The sequence below is a fragment of the Thalassophryne amazonica genome, chromosome 14, assembly GCF_902500255.1.
Source record: "Thalassophryne amazonica chromosome 14, fThaAma1.1, whole genome shotgun sequence".
Taxonomy (NCBI): domain Eukaryota; kingdom Metazoa; phylum Chordata; class Actinopteri; order Batrachoidiformes; family Batrachoididae; genus Thalassophryne; species Thalassophryne amazonica.
Window position 1 is genome coordinate 75,466,336 of NC_047116.1, and position 26,741 is coordinate 75,493,076.

The 26,741-nt window shown below is 41.4% G+C and overlaps 1 protein-coding gene and 1 non-coding gene across 2 annotated transcripts in view; one reads left to right on the forward strand and one right to left on the reverse strand.

Annotated features, from left to right (window-relative positions):
• dhrs12 (dehydrogenase/reductase (SDR family) member 12) overlaps positions 1-2,885 on the reverse strand; it is a 32,173-nt gene extending 29,288 nt beyond the window's left edge. The window contains exon 1 of the mRNA XM_034186766.1: positions 2,744-2,885. Coding sequence (XP_034042657.1) covers positions 2,744-2,799 — 56 coding nt within the window. The 5' untranslated portion in view covers positions 2,800-2,885. The remainder of the gene's footprint in view (positions 1-2,743) is intronic.
• Positions 2,886-3,091: 206 nt separating this feature from the next.
• trnal-caa lies at positions 3,092-3,201 on the forward strand. Its single transcript has 2 exons — positions 3,092-3,129; positions 3,156-3,201. It is a non-coding gene; the product is annotated as a tRNA-Leu (tRNA).
• Positions 3,202-26,741: the final 23,540 nt, after the last annotated feature.

Genomic DNA, 26,741 nt, shown 5'->3' on the forward strand with positions numbered 1-26,741 from the left:
GATGTGTCTCACAGGTTTAGAAAAAATTTTGATCAAACAAAGCGCCAGTCTCTCAGCAACTTCTCAGACAAAGGAATTCAGACGAGGGGCTGGACGACTCCTCCCACAAGGAGTGCTCACAGGCGAATGACGTCACCGACAGGCGTGGAAAAACTCACGCATGCGCACGAGGGTTCAAGCATGTCTGACGTAAAAACATATGAATGAAATCCATATAGTTTTTGAAAAAAATAAAAAGGACCTATACTTTATTGACAGACCCTCGTATATATATATATATATATATATATATATATATATATATATATATAAAATACCAATAATGGATGGTAAGGAGTCCATCATAGAGAAATATTGGATTCAGAAAAGTTATATTGGACTCGGCGGACGACTTGCCATCCATCAATTATGTTCTCCACCCCCCTCCCAAATTAAGCAAACAACAAAGAGTCAAGTAAACTAGATCAATTTATTTTGCTGTGAAAATTTTCGTAACAATTTTGCAAGCCCTTGCCTGTCAAGTTCTGTCCAGTGACAGTTTGTTGATTCAGCATCAATTGCTGTTGTCGACGATTTTGATGCGATGAATGCTTCTAAAACGTCAGTAGCGTGCTTGTCTACCTTCTTAGTGTCTTTGGCATCCTTGGAGTTCAATATTTCCACCAGTTCCTCCTCTGTGAACTCAGCAAACCTCGCTGGCAGACGATTTTCTGCTGTTGTTGACATGTTTGTTGCCATTTTTTCAACCAGTGTCTGTCAGCTAGTTCCTGACCTTCGTATGCCGCGCTCTGATTGGCTAGCTGTTGGCAGTAAGCTCTAACACTATTGGTCAGTGGGAACCGATCCAATATAACTTTTGGTCCTAGCCTTTTTGGATCCTTTTGGATCCAACATAACTTTCTGGCGCCAAGCATGCCAAAATACAGGTAAATGATGGACAGAAAGGCTAATCTGTGATTGGCTATTGCAATCTGAGTGGAGAACATATATATATATATATATATATATATACATATATATATATATATATACACATATATATATATATATATATACACATATATACATACATACATACATACATACATACATACACACACACACACACACACACACACACACACACACACACACACACACACACACACACACACACACACACACACACACACACACACACACACACACACACACACACACACACACACACACACACACACAGGCTTTGAAGGATTACATCATAACTGCTTAACGGATTCTCACCAAATTGTCACCATGGATAAATATTATTAATTTTGGAGGTCATCCAGTTTTGAATCCGCATTCTGGATCAAGATTCACTTTACTACTACTTTACGGATTCTCACCAAATTTTTGATTTCCCTTCATATAGGTTTTGAAGGATTACTTCAAAACTACTTCACGGATTCTCAATAAATTTTCACCACAGATAGATATTAGGCCATGGAGGAAGACTCCATTAAATTTTGGAGGTGGTCCAGATCCAGATTCTGGATCAAACTTCACTTTATATAGGCTTTGAAGGATTGCATCAAAACTACTGCATGGATTTTGATGAAATTTTCAACACAGATACATATTAGGCCATGGAAGCCTCCATTACATTTTGGAGGTGATCTGGATCCAGATTCTGGATCAAGATTTCCCTTCATATAGGTTCTGAAGGATTACTTCGAAACTACTTCACGGATTCTTAATAAATTTGCACAACAGATAGATATCAGACCATAGAGGAAGACTCCATTAAATTTCGGAGGTGATCCAGATCCGGATTCTGGATCAAGTTTCACTTTATATACGCTTTGAAGGATTGCATCAAAACTACTGCATGGATTTTGATGAAATTTTTTAAACACAGATACATATTAAGCCATGGAAGACTCCATTACATTTTGGAGGTGATCTGGATCCGGATTCTGGATCAAGATTCCCTTCATATAGTAGAGGTGGGCAATACCGGGAATTTTGGTATTGATCCGATACCAAGTAAATACAGGCCCAGTGTCGCCGATATCGATACCAATACTTTTTCATATTTAAGCTTCATAGATCCAAAGGATCCAAAAGACCTAGGACAGAATGTTGCCAAACATTGTATGTGACAACATAGTACTTTATTATCACAATCAACATTTTGTTAAAAAAAAAAAAAAATCACTCAACACAACTTAAAACAAAATCTCCTGAGGTAGAGGGCTGGTCCGTGCTGTGTGACACAGCACAGCACTGCACTTACAGAGTAGACTTTGATGAATCTGCATGTGCAGCAGTCAGTGCGTGCGGGAGAGAAAGAAAGCTTGAGTATCAATCTTTTTACACGAGGATCGTTCAATATCAATACCAGCGTTGGTATCGATATTATCGATATTAGGATCGATCCGCCTACCTCTATCATTTAGGTTTTGAAGGATTACTTTCAAACTACTTCACGGATTCTCAATAAATTTGCACCACAGAGCGATATTAGGCCATGGAAGACTCGGAGTGTCTTACTGTCATACTTTTACTGAATTATAAGCTGCATAACCTCTGTACTGCTTACATACTGTCAGTATCGAAGAAAAAAGTCCAGTTGTCTCCCCTTGAAGACATCAGACAGGAATTATTTTCCGTTATAAAGCTAATATAATCCTTTCATATTAATAATGTTTAGATAACACAGGCGTTATGCAACAGGACACGAGCACTCGTTGTGTGTGTAAACTCAGCTCGGTGTACTTACCTTGTGTACTCCTGCAGTCCTTTCACAAACCAGACGGTATTCCGGTAAATCGACATGTTTAAACCATACGATGCCGTTCCTGAAAAACAACAAACAATTGCTTTTATTTCACGGAATCACTGACAGCGGAGCTGGTGACGTAACGTGGGCGGGACGTCACGTGGCTCATTATGAAACGTAGTTACAGCGCCCCGTGGTGGTCGTCAAGTTTAATGCCGTCAAACACGTGCGTAGAAACTCTTTATAAAATGGAAACTGAGCGGTTTAAATAATCAGCAGCAACGAGACAAATCGCAAAGTAGTCAATAAAACATACTAAAAGCTGATAAACGTCAGCGTTTAGCAGCTGTCAGGATGGCCGAGTGGTCTAAGGCGCCAGACTCAAGGTGAAACCCTTCCAATTGAATGGGACTTCTGGTCTCCGAATGGAGGCGTGGGTTCGAATCCCACTTCTGACAGAACTTTTGTCGCCGTGAGGGGGGGGAATTGTCGTATTGGATTCGTTGTTTTGCTATACCCGAATATGTTTTCACGGGCATTATTCCTTATTCCACGGCAACACTTTCTTTATATAGCCGTCACGGTTGGGGAGGGGGAGTTTAGAGATACTAGAGTGCCTAGATAGAGAGAGTGGCGTCAGCTCAGAACATGGCACCATTTTGGGTTCAACTGTGCTGAACTATTGAATGAACTTTTTAATGTTTTCAATATTTTTTAAAATCATTTACCCACATACAGCAACACATCCAGGTACAGATACTATCAAAATAAAAATAAAAATAGTTAAGCTATCAAATTTACATAAATTTACAATTTATGATGATTTATTTAATTAATTGAAAGCCTGATTTATGCAGCAGCTGCTCTGTAGATACAAAACAACAGGAAAGAAATAAAAGAAATGAACACAAAAACCGTCTTAATGGGTCATGCATCATTTTCGCCTAAATGTTGAATAAGATAAGATAAGATAAGAGAGACTTTATTGTCATTCGAAACTTCGTTGGTGACAACAGTAGCAGCAAAGATTAAATATAAAAGATAAAATAAATAAAAATAAAATATAAACACAATAAGGTGCAAGAGACAATAGACATGTTATTTACAGTGTAATCTAAGATGTAAAAATTGCAAGGTCCGTGGCTGTTTATAATCCAGTGGGAGGCGCTACTGACAGTAGCTGAATTTAGATTTTTGAAGAAATGTGATGTTTTATTAAAGTGTACCAGTTTCGTGTTTTTGTCTTGCTAATGTGTGTCGTAAAATAAATAAATGAATAAATAAATAAAATTCACTGTTCCAACCTAAGAGATATGGAACAACTCACAATTCACTACTTCAGTTTTTAAAAACTCAAATGTCCACGATAACAGCGTTAAGCAGCATGATATGAAATAAGATATGTTTGTATGCGTCAGCGAGAGAAGGCGTGTAAGAATGTTAATCTTATGTTTAACATTATTTCTGCAAAATTGTGTCATGGTTTATTAAAAATATGATACTGAGTAATTCAGTATTCGTCCTGTCTGTTGACTTTGTGGACTCAGGCACTGGACTGTACATCTACAAAATAATGTGCTTGTTCTTTGAACAGGTTTGATATTTTATGAACAATAGACATTTTCTGTGAGCTTCTTTATTTATTTATTCATTTATTTTTGGATGAATTTTGTTTTAATAAAAAAAATAAGTTGCTCTTTTATTGACATCCTAATATAAGAAAAAAAAAAAACTAAAACCGCTTGTGCAGAAGACTTTCGCACACTTCTGTTACTTACAGTCGAATATTAAATATTACAGTCAAACTGCTGTTGTCACATTTGGCCACAAGGTGGCAGTTGACACCAAGCTCAAGAAGCGAGGCAGTGACGTGTTTGAAACACTTCTCACCTCAGTTGTGTCAACTACAGTTTTTATGTTATTACATTAAACTAAATTAAGATTCTTCGTAGACTTCACCCCTGCAGCTCTTTTCAGAACAAAGGCTGTGAGGAATACCAGGTCAGTTTTAAAGGTCACTGGTGATGACTGGTCTTGTGCACAACCACACCCATCATGCAATGGGTTTGCTTTGGGACTCGGGCTGGTGACCACTCAGGTGGACCAGTGGCCAATCCTCTGCTCTTCTGATCTCCTAAACATCCTTCTGCTGCAGCCAGGCATTACGTGGGCATCACCTTGCCCTGGTCCAGTCATGGAAGTCCTCATCCATGAGTCACCTGCTTACTGGATCATGAAAAAAAGGTTAGACCTGGTGATTTCAACCCATTTATTAACAATATGCCCTGACTTCAAAACAAACCGAAACCATCATTTAGTACTTCACAGTTAGCAACAGTGATCTTTGTGGTCACCAGGAAAGTATGATTAACATAAGCAACTTAACACATTTGCCTGTCTATTAGTTTATGCCATTTTGTATATTAAAAGATGACATCATGGTGCAAAATAGGAGGTTTACTGGACCACACCTGTAGCTATCAGAACCAAAAATTTCAGACCTAAATATGCAGTAGTTTTAATGGAGTTACAGACAGAAACTTAGTGACAGACTGAAAATATCAGTTCTAGAATTTAAAGGAAGAGGTATATCAAGCAATCCAACTCAATTTATTTATAATAAAACACCACATTAAAACAAAAGTCACATCAAACTAGTATACATGAGAAAAGTCTAAACCGGAGGTGCAATGAAGGGCCAAGATTATGCAGATGACTGGGACAGGTGATTGGGACTTTAAAATTAGCTCGTCACCTTCATTCACCCTACTGAGGTTTCAAATCCCGCAAAATCTCACAAAATCTCAGAGAGGTGGCTTTCACTGCGAGATGTCAGCACCATTGAGAACTGCATTTGCCCTAATCCCTTGTGCACCAGAGTCACTGCAGTCTAAATAACATAGAAATCACATTACGATAATTGCAAATGAACATTATACTAACAAAATGTAGTTTATTATGCCTTTCATCACATTAGTAAGAGGCTGCATGCATGAGACCCTGAAAACTTGCTAAAACAAATATTACAAATAATCTGTGTCCGCTATGTTTAACCCTCTGGGGTCCGAGGGCATTTTTTTTTGGATATTTCACTCGCCTGGCATAAATGTTTTATTATTGCTGTTAACAGCTCTCCCTGCATCCCACAATCAAGTTTTATGTCTCTTTTTTTAGGACAACCTGTTCTTTCATAATATACGAGGTCTGTTAGAAAAGTATCGGACCTTTTTATTTTTTTCAAAAACCATATGGATTTGAATCACGTGTGATTGCATCAGACAAGCTTGAACCTTTGTGCGCATGCGTGAGTTTTTTCACGCCTGTCGGTTGCGTCATTCGCCTGTGAGCAGGCTTTGTGTGAGCACTGGTCCACCCCTCTTGTCGGATTTTTATTGCGAATAAATGTCTGAACGATTTAGAGCTTTGCTGCATCAATTTTTTTCCAGAAACTGTGAGAGACCTCCAGGTGGACACCGTTCGGAAAATTAATATGGCTTTCAGGGACGATTTTATGGGGATTATACGGATTAAGGAGTGTTACTGCTGCTTTAAGGACAGCTCACAACTGCTGAAAGCGCACCGCGCTCCGAGCGCCGATCGACATGCTCAGACCCCACTGAAACAACCAGATCATTTCCAACGTGAAGGCTTTGTTGATCTGGGACCTTGTCTGACTTTCACAAAAAGGCAGAAGGAGTGGACATCAGCACTTTTTTGGCACATTCCACTGTTACAGGAGTTTTTTTCATGGAAAGAAAAGCAGAGGGATGCGCCACGGAACCGTTCATTACGCGGCACAAAACCACCTCGGTGTTGGTCTCACAGGATGGCTTTGAGGTGGCTTTCAGATGGATTCCAGTTGCTTTTCAGTCGTGTGATTATCCGATTGTGATTGTGCATGAGCTGGACATGCCCCAACATGTCCTGGAAGGCTTCATCATGGCGTTGCTTTGCGCCATGCGGCTCCACGGCGACGTGCAGAACTCCTCCGCACGTCTGTCTTAATGTGCTGAAAAAGTGCTGATGTCCACGTCTTTTCACAATTCCTGTGTTAGTCAGACGACATACCGGATCAAGACAGCGTCCAGTTTAGAAATGAACGGCACATTCTACTGTTACAGGAGTTTTTGTCATGGAAAGAGGAGTGGCTCCACCGCGACGCGTGGTGGAGCCGCATGGTGCAAAGCAACGCTGTGATGAAGCCTTCCAGGACATGTCGGGGCATGTCCAGCTCATGCACAATCACAATCGGATAATCACACGACTGAAAAGCAACCGGAATCCATCTGAAATCCACCTTTAAGGCGTCCTGTGAGACCAACACCGAGGTGGTTTTGTCCCGCATAATGAACGGCTCCGTGGCGCGTCCCTCCGCTTTTCTTTCCATGAAAAAAACTCCTGTAACAGTGGAATGTGCCGAAAAAGTGCTGATGTCCACTCCTTCTGCCTTTTTGTGAAAGTCAGATGAGGTCCCGGATCAACAAAGCCTTCACGTTGGAAATGATCTGGTTGTTTCAGCAGGGTCTGAGCATGTCGATCGGCGCTGGGAGCACACCGCGCTCTCAGCAGTTGTGGGCTGTCCTTAAAGCAGCAGTAATGCTCCTTAATCTGTATAATCCCCATAAAATCGTCCCTGAAAGCCATATTAATTTTCCGAACGGTGTCCACCTGGAGGTCTCTCACAGTTTCTGGAAAAAAATTAATGCAGCAAAGCTCCAAATCGTTCAGACATTTATTCGCAATACAAATCAGACGAGAGGGGTGGACCAGTGCTCACACAAAGCCTGCTCACAGGGGAATGACGCAACCGACAGACGTGAAAAAACTCACGCATGTGCACGAAGGTTCAAGCTTGTCTGATGCAATCACACATGATTCAAATCCATATGGTTTTTGAAAAAAATAAAAAGGTACTTTTCTAACAGACCTCATTGTTATGAGTCGGACGCAGCCCGGAGAACCGACCAGCGTTTGAAGAACCCAGTATAAAATAAGCAGAGCACGGTACAAAGGATAACAGAGTTTAATAAACATAACAGTGATGTGAAAAAATATAAAAGTGCGCGGTCTGGCGTGGTGGTTTTGCGGTGCGCTCCCAGCAGCGCTAATGGTCCGGAGCCAGAACCAATTCGGACCCAAGGACCCGGCCGACACCCCCCAGGTGGCCGCGACAAACCGAGTCTGTGAAAGAAGGAATCATTATGTGAGTCCACACTCAACACACAGAGAGACCACTCAAAGGTGTACAGACAGCAAACACTTACTGGCTCAACTGCAAATCAGCTTCCCACCCTGCAGGCATGGAACACCCTGTTCACAAAACTCCACTGCAGTGGAAGCTGATTTAAACGACCAACATACAGCTCAATATAATAAGGTGTGAGGGACAGCCTCAGGTGATCAGGGTGAGGTCCTGATAAACTCAGCTACACAGCCACTCAGTCCCAAATGCAAGCCACCTGGAAGGAAAAACAAAAGACAGGACAGAAAACAGAAACAAAAGGCAGCCAGGCCCCCCCAGCCACACAACACTCATATAAGCATTTGTTGTGTTTTCTAAGTGTAATAACGGTTTACAATCAAAAATAAAGGAAAACATAAAGCGAAAAATAATTTTCCACACACATTTATTCAAAACACACACCAAACTATAATAAACAACTGTTTTGACACTTTATAAAGGTAAGTTGAGGTCTGGTGTGAAAACACATATGCACATTTTGAACAATATATACAAAATGTCTATGCGTTTATGCTCCAGTCTGAGGAGAGGCCCCTCTCCCCCACCCCATTGATATGATAAACAGTGCTTTACGCCAGAGGGAGAGAGCCACAGAGTAATCCAGTAACATTCAAATGCAAACTAGTGGAGCAATCCCGATAGTTACACACTCTTTGTTTGAACACATGAGATGAGGCTCTCCGTCTGCTTTCACTTTCACTGTGCGTAATGGCGCAGGATGCATTGGAGGAGTTAGGGGGTAATTCAAATGGGCTAACTAGTCAGATATCACTCCTGAAAACGATCTTTGGTTTATCACGTGAGGTAAATCTGCCCTACGATTGGATTTTGGAAAACCATGTGACGGTGAACCAATTCCGATTGGACACTCACATTGCGCACATCATCACACAGCTTCTATGAGGAGTACAAAGATGGTCGACAGTGGATCGAAAGTCAGCGGAGTTAACTTTTCAGCAAAAAAAAGTAAGTTTCTATCTCATATCATTAAAAAGTTACTTATAATTTAGTAAAGCTTGGTCCCAGCCATCATATATGACGGCGTCGGCCCCAGAGAGTTAATCTGCGTGGAATTTAATGAACGCAAACCGAATTTCAGGCATTTTATATATATTACTCTGGAACCATCAGCACAAATAGTGTTGTAAAGGACAATAATCAGGACGTTAAAGAGCAAACTTCACTTTCCCCCAGAATGACATGAACAGGAAGTGATCGCACCTCACAGAGATTCCCATTGAAAATAACGGAGGAACAACCTGAACTTCTGGCATGTTTACATAAAACAGACACAATAACAACATCTATAAACCCAGATAATACGAGGTCTATCCAAAAAGTATCGTACCTTTTAATTTTTTTCAAAAACTATATGGATTTGAATCACGTGTGATTACATCAGCCAAGCTTGAACCTTCGTGCGCATGCGTGAGTTTTTCCACGCCTGTCGGTTGCGTCATTCGCCTGTGAGCAGGCTTTGAGTGAGCACTGGTCCACCCCCCTCATCGGCACGAAGCAGCTCAGGACGCGCAGCAAAAAAACACCTCCGTCTTGGAAGTCTCACAGGACATGTTGGGGCATGTCCAGCTGTTACACAATTTCTCAGATACTCAGTCAACTGAAAGCCATCGAAAGCCGTCTGAATCTTCTGAATGGTTTCCAACACGAAGGTGTTTTTTTTTTTTGCTGCGCGTCCTGAGCTGCTTCGTGCCGACGCACGAAATCCTCCGCACGTCTTTCATTACAAAATCTCCTGTAACAGTAGAATGTGCCGCAAAGGTGCTATGTCCAGCTCTCCTGCCATTTCTGTGGTAGTCACATGATGTCCCGGATCAACACAGCGTTCAGTTTAGAAATGATCTGGTCGATCCAGCCTATCGAATGGTTTCCAACTGCCTGTCTCTAACAGTGTCTGAAAAAAATTTCATGGAGCAAAGCGGCAGTCTCTCAGCAAGTTCTCAGACAAAAGAAATCTGACGGGAGGGGTGGACCAGTGCTCACTCAAAGCCTGCCCACAGGCGAATGACGCAACCGACAGGAGTGGAAAAACTCACTCATGCGAACGAAAGTTAAAGCTTGGCTGATGCAATCACACGTGATTCAAATCCATATAGTTTTTGAAAAAATAAAAAGGTACGATACTTTTTGGACAGACCTTGTATATTCATGAGAGTTTTAGGCACAATATACAAAGAGTTTTATGTTGTGATGTTAATGTTGTCCATGGGCAGCGGTTAAAGTGAAGCCTGATCAGAGCATCTCAATGCAGTTCTCAATGTTACTGACATCTCGCAGTGCGCGAACTCTTCGAAGCTTTGCAAGATTTTGTGGGATTTGAAGCCTCAGTTGGACGAATTGAGACGCTCTGATAAAGCTGGGGGTGTGCTGAAGATGGTGACCAGGTCTGTGTCCACCCGCAGTCAGGTGCACAATCATACTGCAGTGAAGTAACCATTAGACAGAGTCTGACAGTGAGCCACTTGCTGTGGCTGTGAGTGAATGATGTCGAGTTGACAAATACATGTAGTCTGTGTGCAATATCTACGGTAGCCCTAAGAGGCCAAATGCACTGCAACTTAAGAAAACTCCAGCAAATAGAAAACTGCTGCAAAAGCAAACAAAACACACCAGAAGTTGGAAAAAATGAAAACGGAAGTTGGAAAAAAGAAAACAGAAGTTGGAAAAAAGAAAACGGAAGTTGGACAAACAACACTGAAGTAAATGCACTGCAACTTAAGAGAACACCAGCAAACAGAAAATTGCTGCAAAAAGAAAAATGCTGCAAACAGAAAAATGCTGCAAAAGCACACAAAACAAACGAAGTTGGGAAAAAAAGAATTGGTGGTAAAAAAAAAAAGCAATTGGTGGCGGTAATGCCCCTTGTCGGTTTGCAAACTGCAAATCAAGTTGACAAAAGAAGAAGAAGAAGAAGAAGAAGAAGAAGAAGAAGACAATCACGTGACAGAACAGCTGCGGAAAGTAAACAGTGGATTCTTTGATTGCACCTGACGTCACATTTCCATAATCCTCCCGATTCACTTGTGCCCACCATCTTTGATGTATACAGTTGAATGCCGACAAGGCTCAATGGTAGACGCATGTAGTTATTCTAAGATTTATTGTGAATTAAGTAGCAATGACAAGGCCAGATATCAAGAAAAGATGACAGAGTGTGGGGGGATCAATCAGGACAGCAGTGTCCTGATAACCCAGTGAACTCGGGCTACGGCAGCCCTGGCTCCAGCTATAGAAGTCCTGGGTCCAGTTTCGGGCCTGGGCAGGGCGACTCCCACGTCAGTCCGGACGTCTCCTCAGAAGTGGTGTGGAAGGTCCGGGTGGTCAAGCAGGAGTCCTGTGGTCTGGGGATCAGTATTAAAGGGGGCCAGGAGAACCGCATGCCCATCCTCATCTCCAAGATCTTCCGGGTACTCGGGAATGTCCACCGCGAGGTAACGCATGGCCTGGCAGTGCAGGTGCTGAAGAAGGCCGGCAGAGAGGTGACACTGGAGGTGAAGTATATTCGGGAAGTTTCTCTGTTGTTTAAGAAGCCATCCCTGGTGGCTGATCTGCCATGGGACAGCATTCACCCACAGTCGCTGAGCTGCAGTGGCAGCGAGAACTCTGGCTTGCCCAAACATGACAACTCCTTGTCCTCTTCAAAAGACAGCATATTGTGGTTCTTCGCTGTAAAGACAGACCCACTGCCCACTCCTGGCACTTGAGCCGCATTGTTAGAACACCTGACAACTGCGCATATAACTCCCATTTTGCGCCTTGCTCAACAGTTGCCACTGCCTTGTTGTACATCAAAGATGGTGGACACTAGCAAATCAGAGAGGATCATGGGAAATCCATGACGTCACTGCAAGCCACCTACAAAATGAAATGGAGGATCCTTCAGTGTTGTGAGGAGAAAAAAAAGAGTAAGTAAAGTGTGTGTTAATTGTATTATCCATATAATACTGTAGATATATTAAATACATACATAGCTAACTTCAGAGTTTGTTGAAAAAAACAAGCAAACATAGGGTAGTGTTAGCTATGTGTTAGCATAAGTTTTTTAAGTACTGTGAGTAAAAGGTATTAGTGTGTGTCACAATATCACTAGTTGATTGACCTGAAAATTAAATGTGTATTTGTCATTTGAGCCATTAAGAAATCACAAAGTGGATTACTTAAATGCTCTCATAATTGTGTGCAAGTGTGCTAAATATGTTGTGTGTGTGTGTGTGTGTATGTGTGTGTATTTTTTAATTTGGTATTTTACTATCACAGGGGTTCCCTTTCTGTTTCTCCACCAGGCAGCATGTTGTCCATATTGTGGAATCCAGCTGGTGGGACATGTTGGACGTTTCTGTGGCTCATGTGGCTGTAACATTCAAGTTTTGGCACTTTTATAGAGAATGGCAAGCACTGACCTTCCTTAAGGGCCCCTTCACACATAGTATGAATAAGTACAAATCAGGGTGAATCATGGCGAAACAGCTCACGAACCACGAAAACATCGAGCCGATGTCGGGAGGGACACGTGTGAACGATCCCGCTGTGACAGTTTTGTGCACGCTTGTGCATAGTGCTGGAGCATGTATAACAACATCACGCGGCTGCTGTGGGAAAAAATACATGCCACCCACGGTTTCTGAACCTGCAATTTACAAAAGGTCTGACTGCCAGCCAGAAACTTTACCACTGTGCTACCATCACTGTCCTGTAAAAGGTGCGTAAAATGCCTGAAATAAACAAGGAGATAAACATATTTTAAAAAATCACACAAAACCACACACCATAAAAAACCACTGCATTGTGTTTAATCCTTCTTACAGAGCGAACAATACAAGTATGATCTGTCTGTTCCTCTGTAGATGACCCATGGTCACAGATATACAGTCATTAAATGACATATATGAAGCAGTTCATGCGCTCTTATCATGTCCACATCTGCTGGTCTGGTGTGTCCAGATGGCTCCGTGCGCGTGTCCAGCCCAACACGCGTGTCCTGTGGATGGTGCATCGCAGGACAGACACCGCGTCATGTGGAACAGAGCTCACATGGGTGACGTGACATACAGATCGCCCGCTGCATGTTATGATCTGATTGTCTGTTTCACCTTGGACAGCCTGTCATTGTGCACCCCATGCACTTGCTCCCTGCAGCCCATTGCGATAGTGATATATGTTCTTATGTATGTCCACGTGAGGACAGCAAGCAGACACATGCGCTTCACAGTGAACAGTTGTTAGGTCATGTCCATCCAAACACGGTACGTGTCCCCCAGCTGGAACGTCATGTGATCATTATTTTTTAGTTATTTGTTATTTAATTGTGTATGTAGGTAGTGTAGTACTTATTAATATACTTCTCCTGGCTGTGGTCTCTGTGTTTGTACTGTGACATGTTCTGTGCACCGAGCTGTAATTTGTGTCTCTTTGCAGTGCCACACTCGTGGGGGCATTTAGTCAAATTTCACATCTAGCTCAACAGTGATTGTCTGCTGACTGTTTTTGTGGTCACAGTGCAAATGGCCACACATTTTCTAAGTGTCAAGCAAGCGATGTTAGATGCTCGTGTGTATCAGCTGGAATTTGGCCGACATCTGCTGTGGAACCTGTGTGTCAGGACTAAACATTAATCATAGGACATATGCCAGGGCCGCAGCTGTGGGCAGCAGTGCTGGTGATGTAGAGGTCATGCAGGAAGAATCTCACTCCCTGGAGCAACAGGTTGTTTAGTTTTTTTTCTCCAAGGACATCCACATTAATAGTACTGATACTGCAAACTGCCATTCAGTTTTAAGAAAAGACAAAAAGTTTGAAACCGGGTTAAGAATGATTTGTTAAGGCAATCAAAAAAGTTGAGAGGATCCGAACACAGTATGAAAAAGTGGCTGGAGGTCTGCATGTCCATGGGCCCCTGTCCTTCATCCTGGCCCCTCTGTGTAATGCTGGCATGCTGATCAGAGGATTAGGACCCACAGGCAGCGTCAAGCCGAGTGCAGGCTGAAGAAAGGGAAAGGCATGCAGGGAACACGAGGAGCACGCCACTCTCACACACACCCACCCTCACACAAGGAGGCAAGCAGACATGTGTCATGAGGAGCACATGCACACGTGCACCAGAGGCAGACTGACAGCAGAGTCCTTATCTGCAAATGGAGATTTGAATACTGTTTTGTTTCTGTAGAATTGTGGATCCGGCTGGTTTCAGGATGATTTACTGTATATCAGGTTGTTCCTTATGATATGAACACATTTCTCATAAATTTCCCAGGTTACCGTCTCAGAATTTTCTGAAAACATTCTGAGGCGCTCATCCAAAGTTTCACATCATCATCTGAATTCACCACATTCATTTTTGTTCAACTTTTAGCAGTTTTTTTTTTTTTGTCCAACTTTGAACTTCAGCATGTTGAAATTTTGAATGTATCAGTCTACCATTTCTATTAGAATCCAAAAGTTGACCCAAAATGAGTGTGACTTTAACCAGTGTGTCACAATGTGGCTCTAAAAATAACCAAAAACCATAAAAAACCCCAATGCTTTTAACAGACACTGCTTCAGAACTATGGTCAGTAAAGAGGTGATTGTAGGTTTTTATTTTGTTCTAACTTTTTTCTAACTAAATGTCTTTTTGTGTGTTTATACCTCTAAGAGTAATGCTATGAAACATTTTCTACCTCTGATATTGTAAAAAAATTTCTACATCTGATAGTATTGTTAACTATTTTCTGTCTCAAAAACTCTTTTATGATAATATTATTGTAAACCTTTTTCTGTTTCAGAAACTATAGCCAAATATTTTCTATGTGATAGTATTGCTGTAAAACCTTTTCTATTTCTGATAGTATTGTTTTGTAAACTACTTGTACAGGTTTATGCGGTTCATCATATTATTTCTATTTTTGACAGTAATTCATACTTTTGTAAATTTTACCGTCTATTCTCACAAATCCCAGTATAATATAACACAAATTTGGTATTGCTCCTCATATATGAAGTTATGATTACTGTAATTATGTTAATGCAGACCTCGATCTATCTGGAGTGGAAATCCAATTTGTGATCGACATGCTTAATTTGGCAAAAACCTCTTCCTGACGCAACACTACTTGTTTATCCAGGGTTGGGACCAGCGCTCCAGATGCACTGGCTTGTGTACCCAATGTGGATGAAATTTAACAAATTTTTCAGTGTACTCGCTTTCTGCTTCTACCCTCATTTTCCTGGGCTTGGGACCAGCAGAGAAAGTGCCAACAAACTGATCTTTTCTCAGAGTTAAATAAAGTTGTCTTGACCGTGCTAAGGTTCATGAGAGCTTGAACTATGCCTTTTGTTATACGCTTTATTTTCCCCAAATATCTTTTTGTTTTGTCTCTTTGATCACATTGTTACCTCCACCCACCAGCAGAGGAGCAAATGTTCTGTGATTCTCTCTGTCTGATGGCAAATTTCAAAATGTGCCTGATGGATTCATTCATAATTGGTGATCATTGAAGGGGTGGTGGCCAAGTGGTTAGTGGTTCCAGTGCAGATGGTTTCCAGTTCAAACCCCACCCCTCCCACATTTCTCTATATAATGTGGAGTTGCATCAGGAAGGGCACCCAGCATGAAACTTGTGCCAAATCAACATGCAGGTCTACCTTGGCTTGGTTGTGGTGACCCTGAGTGAAAACGAGGGAGCAGTTGAAGGGATTTACTTACTGTCCAATACCTGGACTAAATTTTGATATGACTGGAATTTTGTTTTTTTCTTCTTTAATTTCTTCAACATCAAGCCTTATGATGTCACAAAGATCTGATGCCATCTGTCAGTAACCATTATTATTCTGCAGTATGTACTCTGAGTGCCCTTCCTGTCTCACTCACTCTTGCGCTCTCTCACTTTGTTTCTCTCTCTCTCTCTCTCTCTCTCTTTCTCTCTCACACACAGACACACAAACCTTCCACTTTCTTAAATTCTTAACAAGGTCATTAGAAATGCGCCCGCCCACAAATTGCAGTGCATTCAGACTCCTTGTGTTTTGTGTCTTTGGTTCCGCCCACCGATCAGGAGGCAGGTGGTCAGCAGAGTGGACTGAAACAGTTCTGCGCTGCGTCCTCCTGCGTGAAGCTCGGCAGTGACCCGTCCTGTTCTTGTCCAAGTGTCTGACGCCCACAAACACACACACACACTCACTGGACAAGTTGTAACACTCAGCAAGGGGTTGCTGGCTCTTCTAGCGTTTGTCTTGGGGAGAGGGGGGTCGTCTGTGTGAGTAAAGAGAGCATACACTGGACAAAAGCATGGTGTAGTCGACATCTGTACCCTCCTGCTGTAGGAGGCATGGCCACATTAATCCAGATAGATTTCAGAATCCATCTTTTCTATTCGGAGATGATCACACTCAGCCAGTTTTAAGATGATCTTCTTATTTACATCACATCTGGCACCTTTATGACTGTGTCTCTCCCTCATAAATAAACAATAATTAAATCAACACTGAATGCAAGTATCTATGGCACTTAATTCAGAAAAAACCACAGTAGAGTGCCCATAACTGTAGGACAGAAAGACAAGGTTCACCTGGGATGTAGTTTTACACTTTGCTCAAATGACTGCAAGATCTTTGATTAAATTAATTGTAGCATTAATCACTCAAATATAATCAAATTCAAGTTCAGAAACTCGACATTGACATGACTATATTGTACCAAAACAGAAAAGCAGCTGCTGTATACACGGTTGTTGGATGTAGGTGTGATACCCTTGTCTTTGCAGGAGAACGAAGGTCCAAGTCTTTAGGGTCGCTTGCGGAATCACAGAGGACTGTTGCAGCTGCAGGTTTTCTCTCGCATGCGTGCTGAACAATGTGGAGAATGCATTTGGAACCATCTCAAAATGTAATTATTTGTCAAGTTTATATTGTAATAGCTTGGTAAAACAGTTGCATGTTCATCAGTCCTTGTGAGTAGCTGTAAAAGTATGTTTATGATAGATTTAACATCACGTTATAATTGCTCAGATAAGCTGCACTCTGATGCGGTGAGCTGACACAATCACTCACACTGACATGCAGTGTTTTTGAATTGTTCGTGTAATGTTCACGTGAATTTCACATAATTAATACATGATGGAGATGTTGAACATTTCAAAACTTTCTTTGTGCACAGTTTACAAAGGTTTACAATGAGTTTAAGACGAGTTTAAGGTGAGTATTCTCGTGCACGGCAGAGCGTGCAAGTATGTGGATCAAAGTCGTGCACGTGTCGGGGAGTCTTAAGGTTGACCTTTGCAGATTAAGTCACCACTACCAACGCCACCACTGGTTATCTTTTTTTAATCAGACAACAATCTTTATTTATCCATTTTTATTTGCCATTTGAAATGACAAGAACATTTTCCAGGGATTTTTTTTTTTTGGGGGGGGGGGGGCAGTGTTGAATAAACCCCCCATCTGGCCATCAAATTAATTTGCAGGTTTATCCCTGTAAGTGTTGTTCAGTGAGTGCTTAATACTGTGTGTGTGTGTGTGTGTGTGTGTGTGTGTGTGTGTGTGTGTGTGTGTGTGTGTGTGTGTGTGTGTGTGTGTGTGTGTGCATCTGCAGATTCAATGCAAGTACAAGGAGTTGCAGGTTGGGAAAGCAGATCACAATATGGGCTTTAATTTAGACCACAGCTTCTGTGTCAAAAAGGAGGGGACACAGCAATTAGCGCTGGGGAGAAAACAGAAAGAAAAAGCGAAGAAAGATGTGAACGAAAGGAATTGTGAATTTGACACATTAAATGGTGGCATCATTAGCATATGGTTGGGTAGAGTCGGGATGCATTCATTGGATCCTTGAATGCATATCGCTTCACGAGCCTTACTATCGCCCTCCTCTTTTTCTCAGTCTGTCCATCATCACCATGACCACCTTTCACTTGTAATCACCCTATTTGTCGTCGTTTTTCACTCAGTCTCCACGGCTTTTCTACCTCCTTCATCTTTTTATGTTGCCATCCTGACTGGAACAGAGCCCCTGGGATGCCGAAATCAAAACAAATTAGACCAGATGATTAGACACAGGAAGAAATGAAAAGTTAGTCAGCTCAGCACCAATAAGAGCGCGAGTTAATCTTCCTGTTAAATATAATTGAAACAATGTGATTATCCAATCACCAAAAACTGATTGTTATGCAGAGTTCCTGAGTTTTTAGACAGAATGTGGAATGTGGCAAGAATAAAATCTCATTTTGACTTAAATTCTGCTGGCTGAAGAGGTGACAGCCTGTGTGCAAAATAACTATAGTCAGTTTTTTTGTCTCTGCTATATGAGGCTGGAAAAGAGCAAAGCCGGTGGCCCAGTGTGTTGCCTATTCCTTCATTGTGCTGAGATCTTCTCATGCAAGCTTTCTCCTGTCACATTAGTACACATCAGCACAAAAACCATGCAACCATGTAAGCGTTCGGCAGGGTCTCCTTTTTACTCAGCAGGTCAGAATCTTCTCACTGCACAAGACAGATTTGTCCTTATAGAATAAACAACATATTTTAATGGATTAACATGCCAAACAAGCAGCAGTGGCCTTGCTGGCCACCAGACCTGGGTTTTGGAAATGAAAGAAACTGTCCAAGAAGCTCATTTCAAGCTGTATAACTTCACCACACCTGCTCCTGATTTCTATCATCATATCATGACAAGATGATTGTTTTTCAGGGAACATGTTAACAATTTGGAAGGCATAGATTACTGTAATTCACTTATTGTAATTTAGGGCTCCCTCCTGTTGAAGATTTTTGGCCCTGATTACCTTCCAGATTCCAAAAATTCTGATTTATTATAATAGCAGTGTTGAGGTTTTGTGTAACATTATTGTACAGCAGGTTAATGCAGACAAGAAATGAATGTGAATGCAGCCCAGGACATGAGAGCTTGTGGGCATGAGCACAACAAAAGTCTGTACAATCTATACGCAAACAGCCGTGGTTATAACAAGACTTTTCCACAAAGCTAAAGTGTAACTGTTAACATTATGGATGTGTTTGAGGAGCTTTAAGGAGGTCAGCAAACAGTGAGGATATGAATGCACCACTGCTCCTGCATATAGTGGGGTAAAAAAGTATTTAGTCAGTCCCTGATTGTGCAAGTTCTCCTACTGAGAAAGATGAGAGAGGTCTGTAATTTTCAACATAGGTACACTTCAACTGTGAGACACAAAATGAGAAAAAAAAAAAAATCCAGGAAATCACATTGTAGAATTTTAAAGAATTTATTTGTAAATTATGCTGGAAAATATGTATTTGGTCAATAATAAAAGTTCAACTCAATACTTTGTAACATAATCTTTGTTGCAATGACAGAGGTCAAACGTTTCCTGTAAGTCTTCACCAGGTTTGCACACACTGTAGCTGGTATTTTGGCCCATTCCTCCATGCAGATGTCCTCTAGAGCGTTGATCAATCAATCAATCAATTTTTTTATATAGCGCCAAATCACAACAAACAGTTGCCCCAAGGCACTTTATATTGTAAGGCAAGGCCATACAATAATTATGTAAAACCCCAACGGTCAAAACGACCCCCTGTGAGCAAGCACTTGGCTACAGTGGGAAGGAAAAACTCCCTTTTAACAGGAAGAAACCTCCAGCAGAACCAGGCTCAGGGAGGGGCAGTCTTCTGCTGGGACTAGTTGGGGCTGAGGGAGAGAACCAGGAAAAAGACATGCTGTGGAGGGGAGCAGAGATCGATCACTAATGATTAAATGCAGAGTGGTGCATACAGAGCAAAAAGAGAAAGAAACAGTGCATCATGGGAACCCCCCAGCAGTCTACGTCTATAGCAGCATAACTAAGGGATGGTTCAGGGTCACCTGATCCAGCCCTAACTATAAGCTTTAGCAAAAAGGAAAGTTTTAAGCCTAATCTTAAAAGTAGAGAGATGTTTTGGGGCTGTCGCTGGGCAACATGGACTTTCAACTCCCTCCACAAATTTTCTATGGGGTTGACGTCTGGAGACTGGCTTGACCTTGAAATGCTTTTTACAGAGCCACTCCTTCATTGCTTGAGTGGTGTGTTTGGGATCAGTGTCATGCTGGAAGATCCAGCCATGTTGCATCTTCAATGCTCTCACTGATGGAAGGAGATTTTGGCTTAAAATCTCACGATACATGGCCACATGTTCATTCTTCCCTTAACACAGATCAGTTGTCCTGTCCCCACCACCATGCTTCACAGTAGATATGGTGTTTTTGGGATGCAACTCAGCATTTGTCTTTCTCCAAACACGACAAGTTGAGTTTTTACCAAAATGTTCTATTTTGGTTTCATCGGACCACATATTCTCCCAGTCCTCTTCTGGATCATCCATATGCTCTCTGGCAAACTTCAGATGGGCCTGGACCCATACTGGCTTAAGCAGGGGGACACACCTGGCACTGCAGGATTTGAGTCCTTCTCTGCGTAGTGTGTAGCCTTTGTTACTTTGGTCCAAACTCTCTACAGGTCATTCATCAGGTCCCTCCGTGTAGTACTGGGATTATGCTCACCGTTCTCATGATCATTTTAACCCCATGGGATGACATCTTGCGTGGAGCCCCAGATCGAGGGAGATTATCAATGGTCTTGTATGTCTTCCATTTTCTTACAATTGCTCCCACAGTTGATTTATTTACACCAACTTGCTTGACTATTGTAGATTCACTCTTCCTAGCCTGGTGCAGGTCTACAATGTTCTTCCTGGTGTCCTTTGACAGCTTTTTGGTCTTGGCCATGGTTGAGTTTGGAGTCTGACTGTTTGAGCCTGTGGATAGGTGTCTTATACAGATAAGTTCCAACAGATGTTATTAGTACAGGTAACAGTTGGAGGACAGAAGAGCTTCTTAAAGAAGAAGTTACAGGTCTGTGAGAGCCAGAAATCTTGCTTGGTTGTGGGTGACCAAATACTTATTTTCCACCATAATTTATAAATAAATTCTTTAAAAATCCCCCCATGTGATTTTGTGGATTTTTTTTTCATTTTGTCTCATAGTTGAAGTGTACCTATGATGAAAATTACAGACCTCTCTCATCTTTCTAAGTAGGAGAACTTGCACAATCAGGGGCTGACTAAATACGTACTTTTTTTACCCCACTGTATACTGACAGTTGCGGTCACTCTCATGTCAGTACAACATAACCTGAAACCAGTCTCTCCAACAAAATAACACAGTCTCCACTGCATTTTAATCTTAGTTTGCACTGTAGCCTGGCATCAAAATAACTGAGCAGGCAAATCAGATTTTTTTATTTCCAAAGGCACTAATAAAATAATAACAATGTAATTTGTAAAAAATAAAGTAAGATGTATAGTGGGTGCGCTCTGGTCCTGGTTCAGTATAAAGTGGTGAAGCGTGACTCAGGGAGAAATAAGGTGACAGTCCTGTTTCTGAGAATGTGCCACCCCACATGTGCTTGGTCCTCTTGGCTCCACACCACACTCATATTGGGAAATTTTAAAATGAGTGAATCCTCTGAATTAGAGAGAGACCAAAGGGGGAAAAAAAAAGTGACATTTAAAATTATATTTGGTGCACTTTCTTAAAACTGTGTCCTCTGTCTAGCATAGCCACATTTTCAGATTTATTTATTTATTATTTATTTTTTAATGGACTTGATACTAAAGCATCAGTTCTCATTGCCTCCCTTGTCAAAGCATCCAAGCCTTCCTTTTGTTGTAATAATGTAAATGTGGACTTGCGTCAATGTGTGTCTTTGTATCGAATAAAGGAATGAGTCTGTGCTGGTTTCGATCTCCAGGTGTGGGTCCCTGCAGGTAAACACTGCTAATCCTGAATGTTCAGCCCTGGTAACACGTCTCTTCTGTCGTCTGTGTTATAAAAGCTTTTACGTCACACAGTGCAGCATAAATGCATATACTGTATCATAAGAATGTTTAATTTTGTGAAACAACCACCAAATTTGGCACAATGGTACTTCTTGGTCTACTTTTTCCACAAAGCCAAAAGCCACTTCAGTTTTCAAGATGGTGCCTGTTTTTTAAAGTTGGTGAATGGAAATATACGTTTTCATTATATATTTGCACAATCTTGATTTATTTCAATCTGTTAAAGATTGCACTATAGACATGGGGGAGGGTGGTACTAAATTATCTTCAGGCAGCATTGTCATGATTTTTAGATGGATTGTATATGTTTTTATCACCCCTATTCCACAGGACACCATTCTATTACGATCCCTCACAATTCAGAAAAAAGTGACAAAACGGGATGAAATGTCTTACTCCAGCATGCCTCCTATCAGGCTGACTTATAAAGAGCAGACCTGGCAATTTGACTGGATCATAAAGTGCATACCTGGCAACCTGCTTGAAAATGAAAGTAAAGCTGCACCTGGCTGCATTCTCAGCCAAAACAGCAACAAACTCTGCTTTTGCTTAAATTTTTATCCCAAATAGAACACAGTCAAACAAGTATCAAGCTGTACTCACTCGGACTACCCCATTTAAAGATGCTTGAACACAACTGAAGCTGTTAAAACTATGAATACCCAAAATGACCATGTAGTGACGCAAATTAGTCGAATCGGGATGAGATGTTTGAACAGCTTGAAAATTTCATCCCAATGTCAAAACTAGTGCCGACGATGGCCGTAATAACCAAGTTTGTTCAAGCTTGACAAAAGATGGATCAAGGAGTTACTGTGATGCTTCAAAATGCATCCTGATTTGCTATTCGGGATGAAATGGGCGCTCTGTGGGACAGGGCTATAACACGTCTACATGCATGATGTAAAACATGTATGCTGCAGAACGTGCAATACTGTTCGGGGTGTAACAGTTTAGTGGTGGTAGTATTTTTGCTTTTAAAGTCAGCCCTGTCCTTTGGATGAACAGTCCTCACTACTTACATAACGTGTACCTATGGGTCCAGTAGTTGCTTGTGCATGGCAATGGCCACACTCCAGTAAACTGCATTGGCTCGAGAGCTAAACTAGGTAATGTGATGGAGTTTGCTTTGCTCCCATGGTGCATGAAGACTACAAACCTCCAGAATGGACTCTTGAACAAGTGAAACAATCATTTCAACATTATGCCCCCAAACATTTCATGTGGCTAACAGATTTTTTGAAGAAAAGGACTTCTCAGAAGTACATCTGAATGACTCTTACAGAATACACACCACTTTATCCTGCATCCATCAACAATTTCTCCTGCTTGATTTTCTTCTATTCATCTATGAATGCTTCAGTGTTCTTTCTCTCGTGCCAAATGGCCAATAAATTAGTGTCTGATGGTGCGTAAAGTTCTAGTTCTTCATGAAGATTGTTAGTGGTTTGCACAGCCCAGTCTGAGGTTTTTTTTTGTGCTCCCGTCACAAAATGATTCAAATTTTTGTGACTTTTTTTTTTTAACTCACTATTACTACGTAATCCTACTCCTTCCCCCAACCTTAACCATACCCCCCCCCCCCCCCCCCCCGCTTCACTTTTAACTTCATGCAACCATCACGGAATGTATTAGAATGAATTTTTGATGAAAATGTGGCACTTTTCGTGACAATATCACAAACCGATACACTCACAGAAATATTTAACTCTAACTTTTAAGATTTATGTAATTACATGACAAGTTCCCATTTACTTTTTTAAAGATAATTTTAATACAAATCTACCAAATAAACCTTACATGATGCATATTCATTACTGTAATAAATCCTATTTATTTGAAATGCATAATCCTCAGCTTTATGTATTTAGTATGGCCTTGCCTTACAATATAAAGCGCCTTGGGGCAACTGTTTGTTGTGATTTGGCGCTATATAAAAAAATTGATTGATTAATAGTATTAATAAAATATAATTACTCTAAATCAATAATAATGACAGTATTTATTTAAAATACATAAAGTATTTTGTTTGAATTGCATAATAATTGTTACCTATGCCATCTATGTTACATACAACCTTATTCCAAAATGTAGTAAATTCATTTTTCCCCTTAAAAGTCTACTCACAACTTGAAAAATGTTTTTTATTTTTTATTTTTGCAAATTTATTATAAATAAAAAACTAAGAAATCACATGTACATAAGCATTCACAGTCTCTGCTCAGTTCCTGATGCTGAAAAACATCCCCACAGCATGATGCTGCCACCACGCTTCACTGTAGGGATGGTGGCTGGTTTCCTCCAAACATGGCGCCTGGTATTCACACCAAAGAGCTCAGTCTTTGTCTCATCAGACCAGAGAATTTTGTTTCTCATGGTCTGAGAGTCCTTTAGGTGCATTTTGCCAAACTCCAGGCGGGCTGCCATGTGCCTTTCACTCTGGAGTGTCTTCCGTCTGGCCGCTCTACCATACAGGCCTGATTGGTGGATTGCTGCAGAGATGGATGACCTTCTGGAAGGTTCTTCTCTCTTTTCTCCACAGAGGAATGCTGGACATCTGACTGTGTGACCATCAGGTTCTGGTAACCTCCCTGACTAAGGCCCTTCTCCCCGATTGCTCAGTATAGACAAGTGGCCAGCTCTAGGAAGAGTCCTGGTGGAGCCGAACCTCTTCCATTCATGGATGACGGAGGCCACTGTGCTCATTGGGACCTTCAATGCAGTAGAAATATTTTTGTACTGTACCACAGATTTGTGCCTCAAGGCAATTCTGTATCGGAGGGCTACAGACAATTCCTTTGACTTCATGCTTGGTTTGTGCTCTGACATGCACTGCCAACTGTGGGACCTTATATGTAGACAGGTGTGTGCCTTTCCAAATCATGTCCAATCAACTGAATTTAATTTACCCCAGGTGGACTCCAATTAAGCTGTAGAAACATCTCAAGATGACATGCACCTGAGCTCAAAGGCTGTGAATACTTACAGTACATACATGTAATTTCTTAGCTCTTTATTTTTAATAAATTTCCAAAAACAAACAAAACTTTTTCATGCTGTCATTTTGGGATGTTGTGAGTAGAATTTTGAGGAAAAAATTGATTTCATTCATTTTGAAATAAGGCTGTAACATAACAAAATGTGTAAAAAGTGATGTGCTGTGAATACTTTCAGTAGGTTCATCATTATGACAGATGGACAGTGATTGTGAACACTGCAGACTGCAGCTAAAGAGGAAGACTGTCTCTGCTGTGAATGTCTTCTTCGCCGCATCTCAGAGCGTTGCAGTATCTTCCTGAACTGTCAGCATAGTCACGTATCCTCACGTGACTCAGTTGAATGCTGCAGAGGTGGGACGAAGGCACTGTCAAGTCATTTTCAAGTCATCAATCTGCAAATCACAAATCTCAAGTCAGCTTGCAAAAAATTGGTGGTCATTATGACTTGAGACTTGACTTGGGACTTGCTGATTCATGAGTTGAGAGTGACTTGATGGTGACTTCGTCCCACCTCTGGTATGCTGCCATGAAACCAAACATCGAACATGAAATGTGAACATGGACACGATGCACCAGTACATTGCCAAAACATGGCATGATACATCTGTTTTTCAACATAAAAAAAAAAAAAACGTGTTATGGGCCCTCTGTCACAATGCATCATGGGAGATCACAATGTGTTGCCTGAAGTCAGCAAAACCTTTACAGGACTCATTGAGTCCAACATTTGGCCGCACATCATGTTAAACATTGTGAAAATGGTCAACCCTCATCTCTTCCTCTCCTCTTCTTCCAGTCTAGCCTTCAGACCTATTTTTCCAACCTCCTCTCACTGTGTTTCTCTTTCTGTTTCTTTTTCAGTGTCTGTTCAGGCCACGCAGCCTGTCAGAGACACAACAATCCCAGTCCATTAGTATGGTAATGAAGCTGCAGGCCGACAGGTGGCCTGCTAGACAGCTCAATTAAAGCGCTCATTAAAGAGGAAAGTTAACGAAACAGCAGCCCGCTGCCACTACAGCTTAAACACACAGTGTGATGTCACAGGCAACAAATGACTTGGGTTCAGGAGAAAGTGCGTGTCCACATGCGTGTGTGCGTCTCCCTGTCTGTGCAGTGTGTGTTGGTGTGTATTTGCAGATGTGTATATTGACATAAACCCCTGTGAGAGTTTGTGTAAGTGGTCTGAGAGAGCAGCGGCAGGTCAAAGTGACTGATGGACGTTACTAATAAGGCTGCAACGGGACGCGGCCATCAGTCGAGATAAAACGCGGGCACAAGGAAAAGTAAATCATTCAAACTTGGCCTTTTGCTGTCTCGTCAGGCAAACCACCAAGTTCTCTTTCCCTTTAGCTTGCAGCCCATACCAACAAAAAACTGTTATTTATGTATTCTAACCAGCTCAGTCAGTCACGTGGAAGGAAATAAAAAGAACACAATGTAGAGAAAAACTCAAGTGTTCGATGTACTGCAAACTTAGGGGTGATTAAACCCAATCAGAATTACGTGTGTGAGAGTGAGTGAGTGATAGTGCAGCATATAACTGAAACAATACTTCACATGGTGATACAAACACCAAATCCAGCACAAATTCTCATTAGACATTGCTGTTTTGAAAAAACCGACGGGCCACTTGAATTTTCAATAGGCGGCCACGTAGGGGTCAATTGAAGAATTACACAGGGGTTAAAATATAAAAATGCTCCAGTCATATTGAAAACTATACCTGTCTGAAAACTATATTTGTCTGATCATAAAGATTCCAAAAACATATAGTTTGGTATATCTGTGACTGAATGCTTTGGAATTATGGGGTAAAAACCTTAAGAATGGTGACAAAGGTCAATTTCAGTTTGTACAGGGGTCAAACGTTCAAGTTGCTCCAATTTTAGTAAGAAATGGTGCAAACTGTTGATTGAGC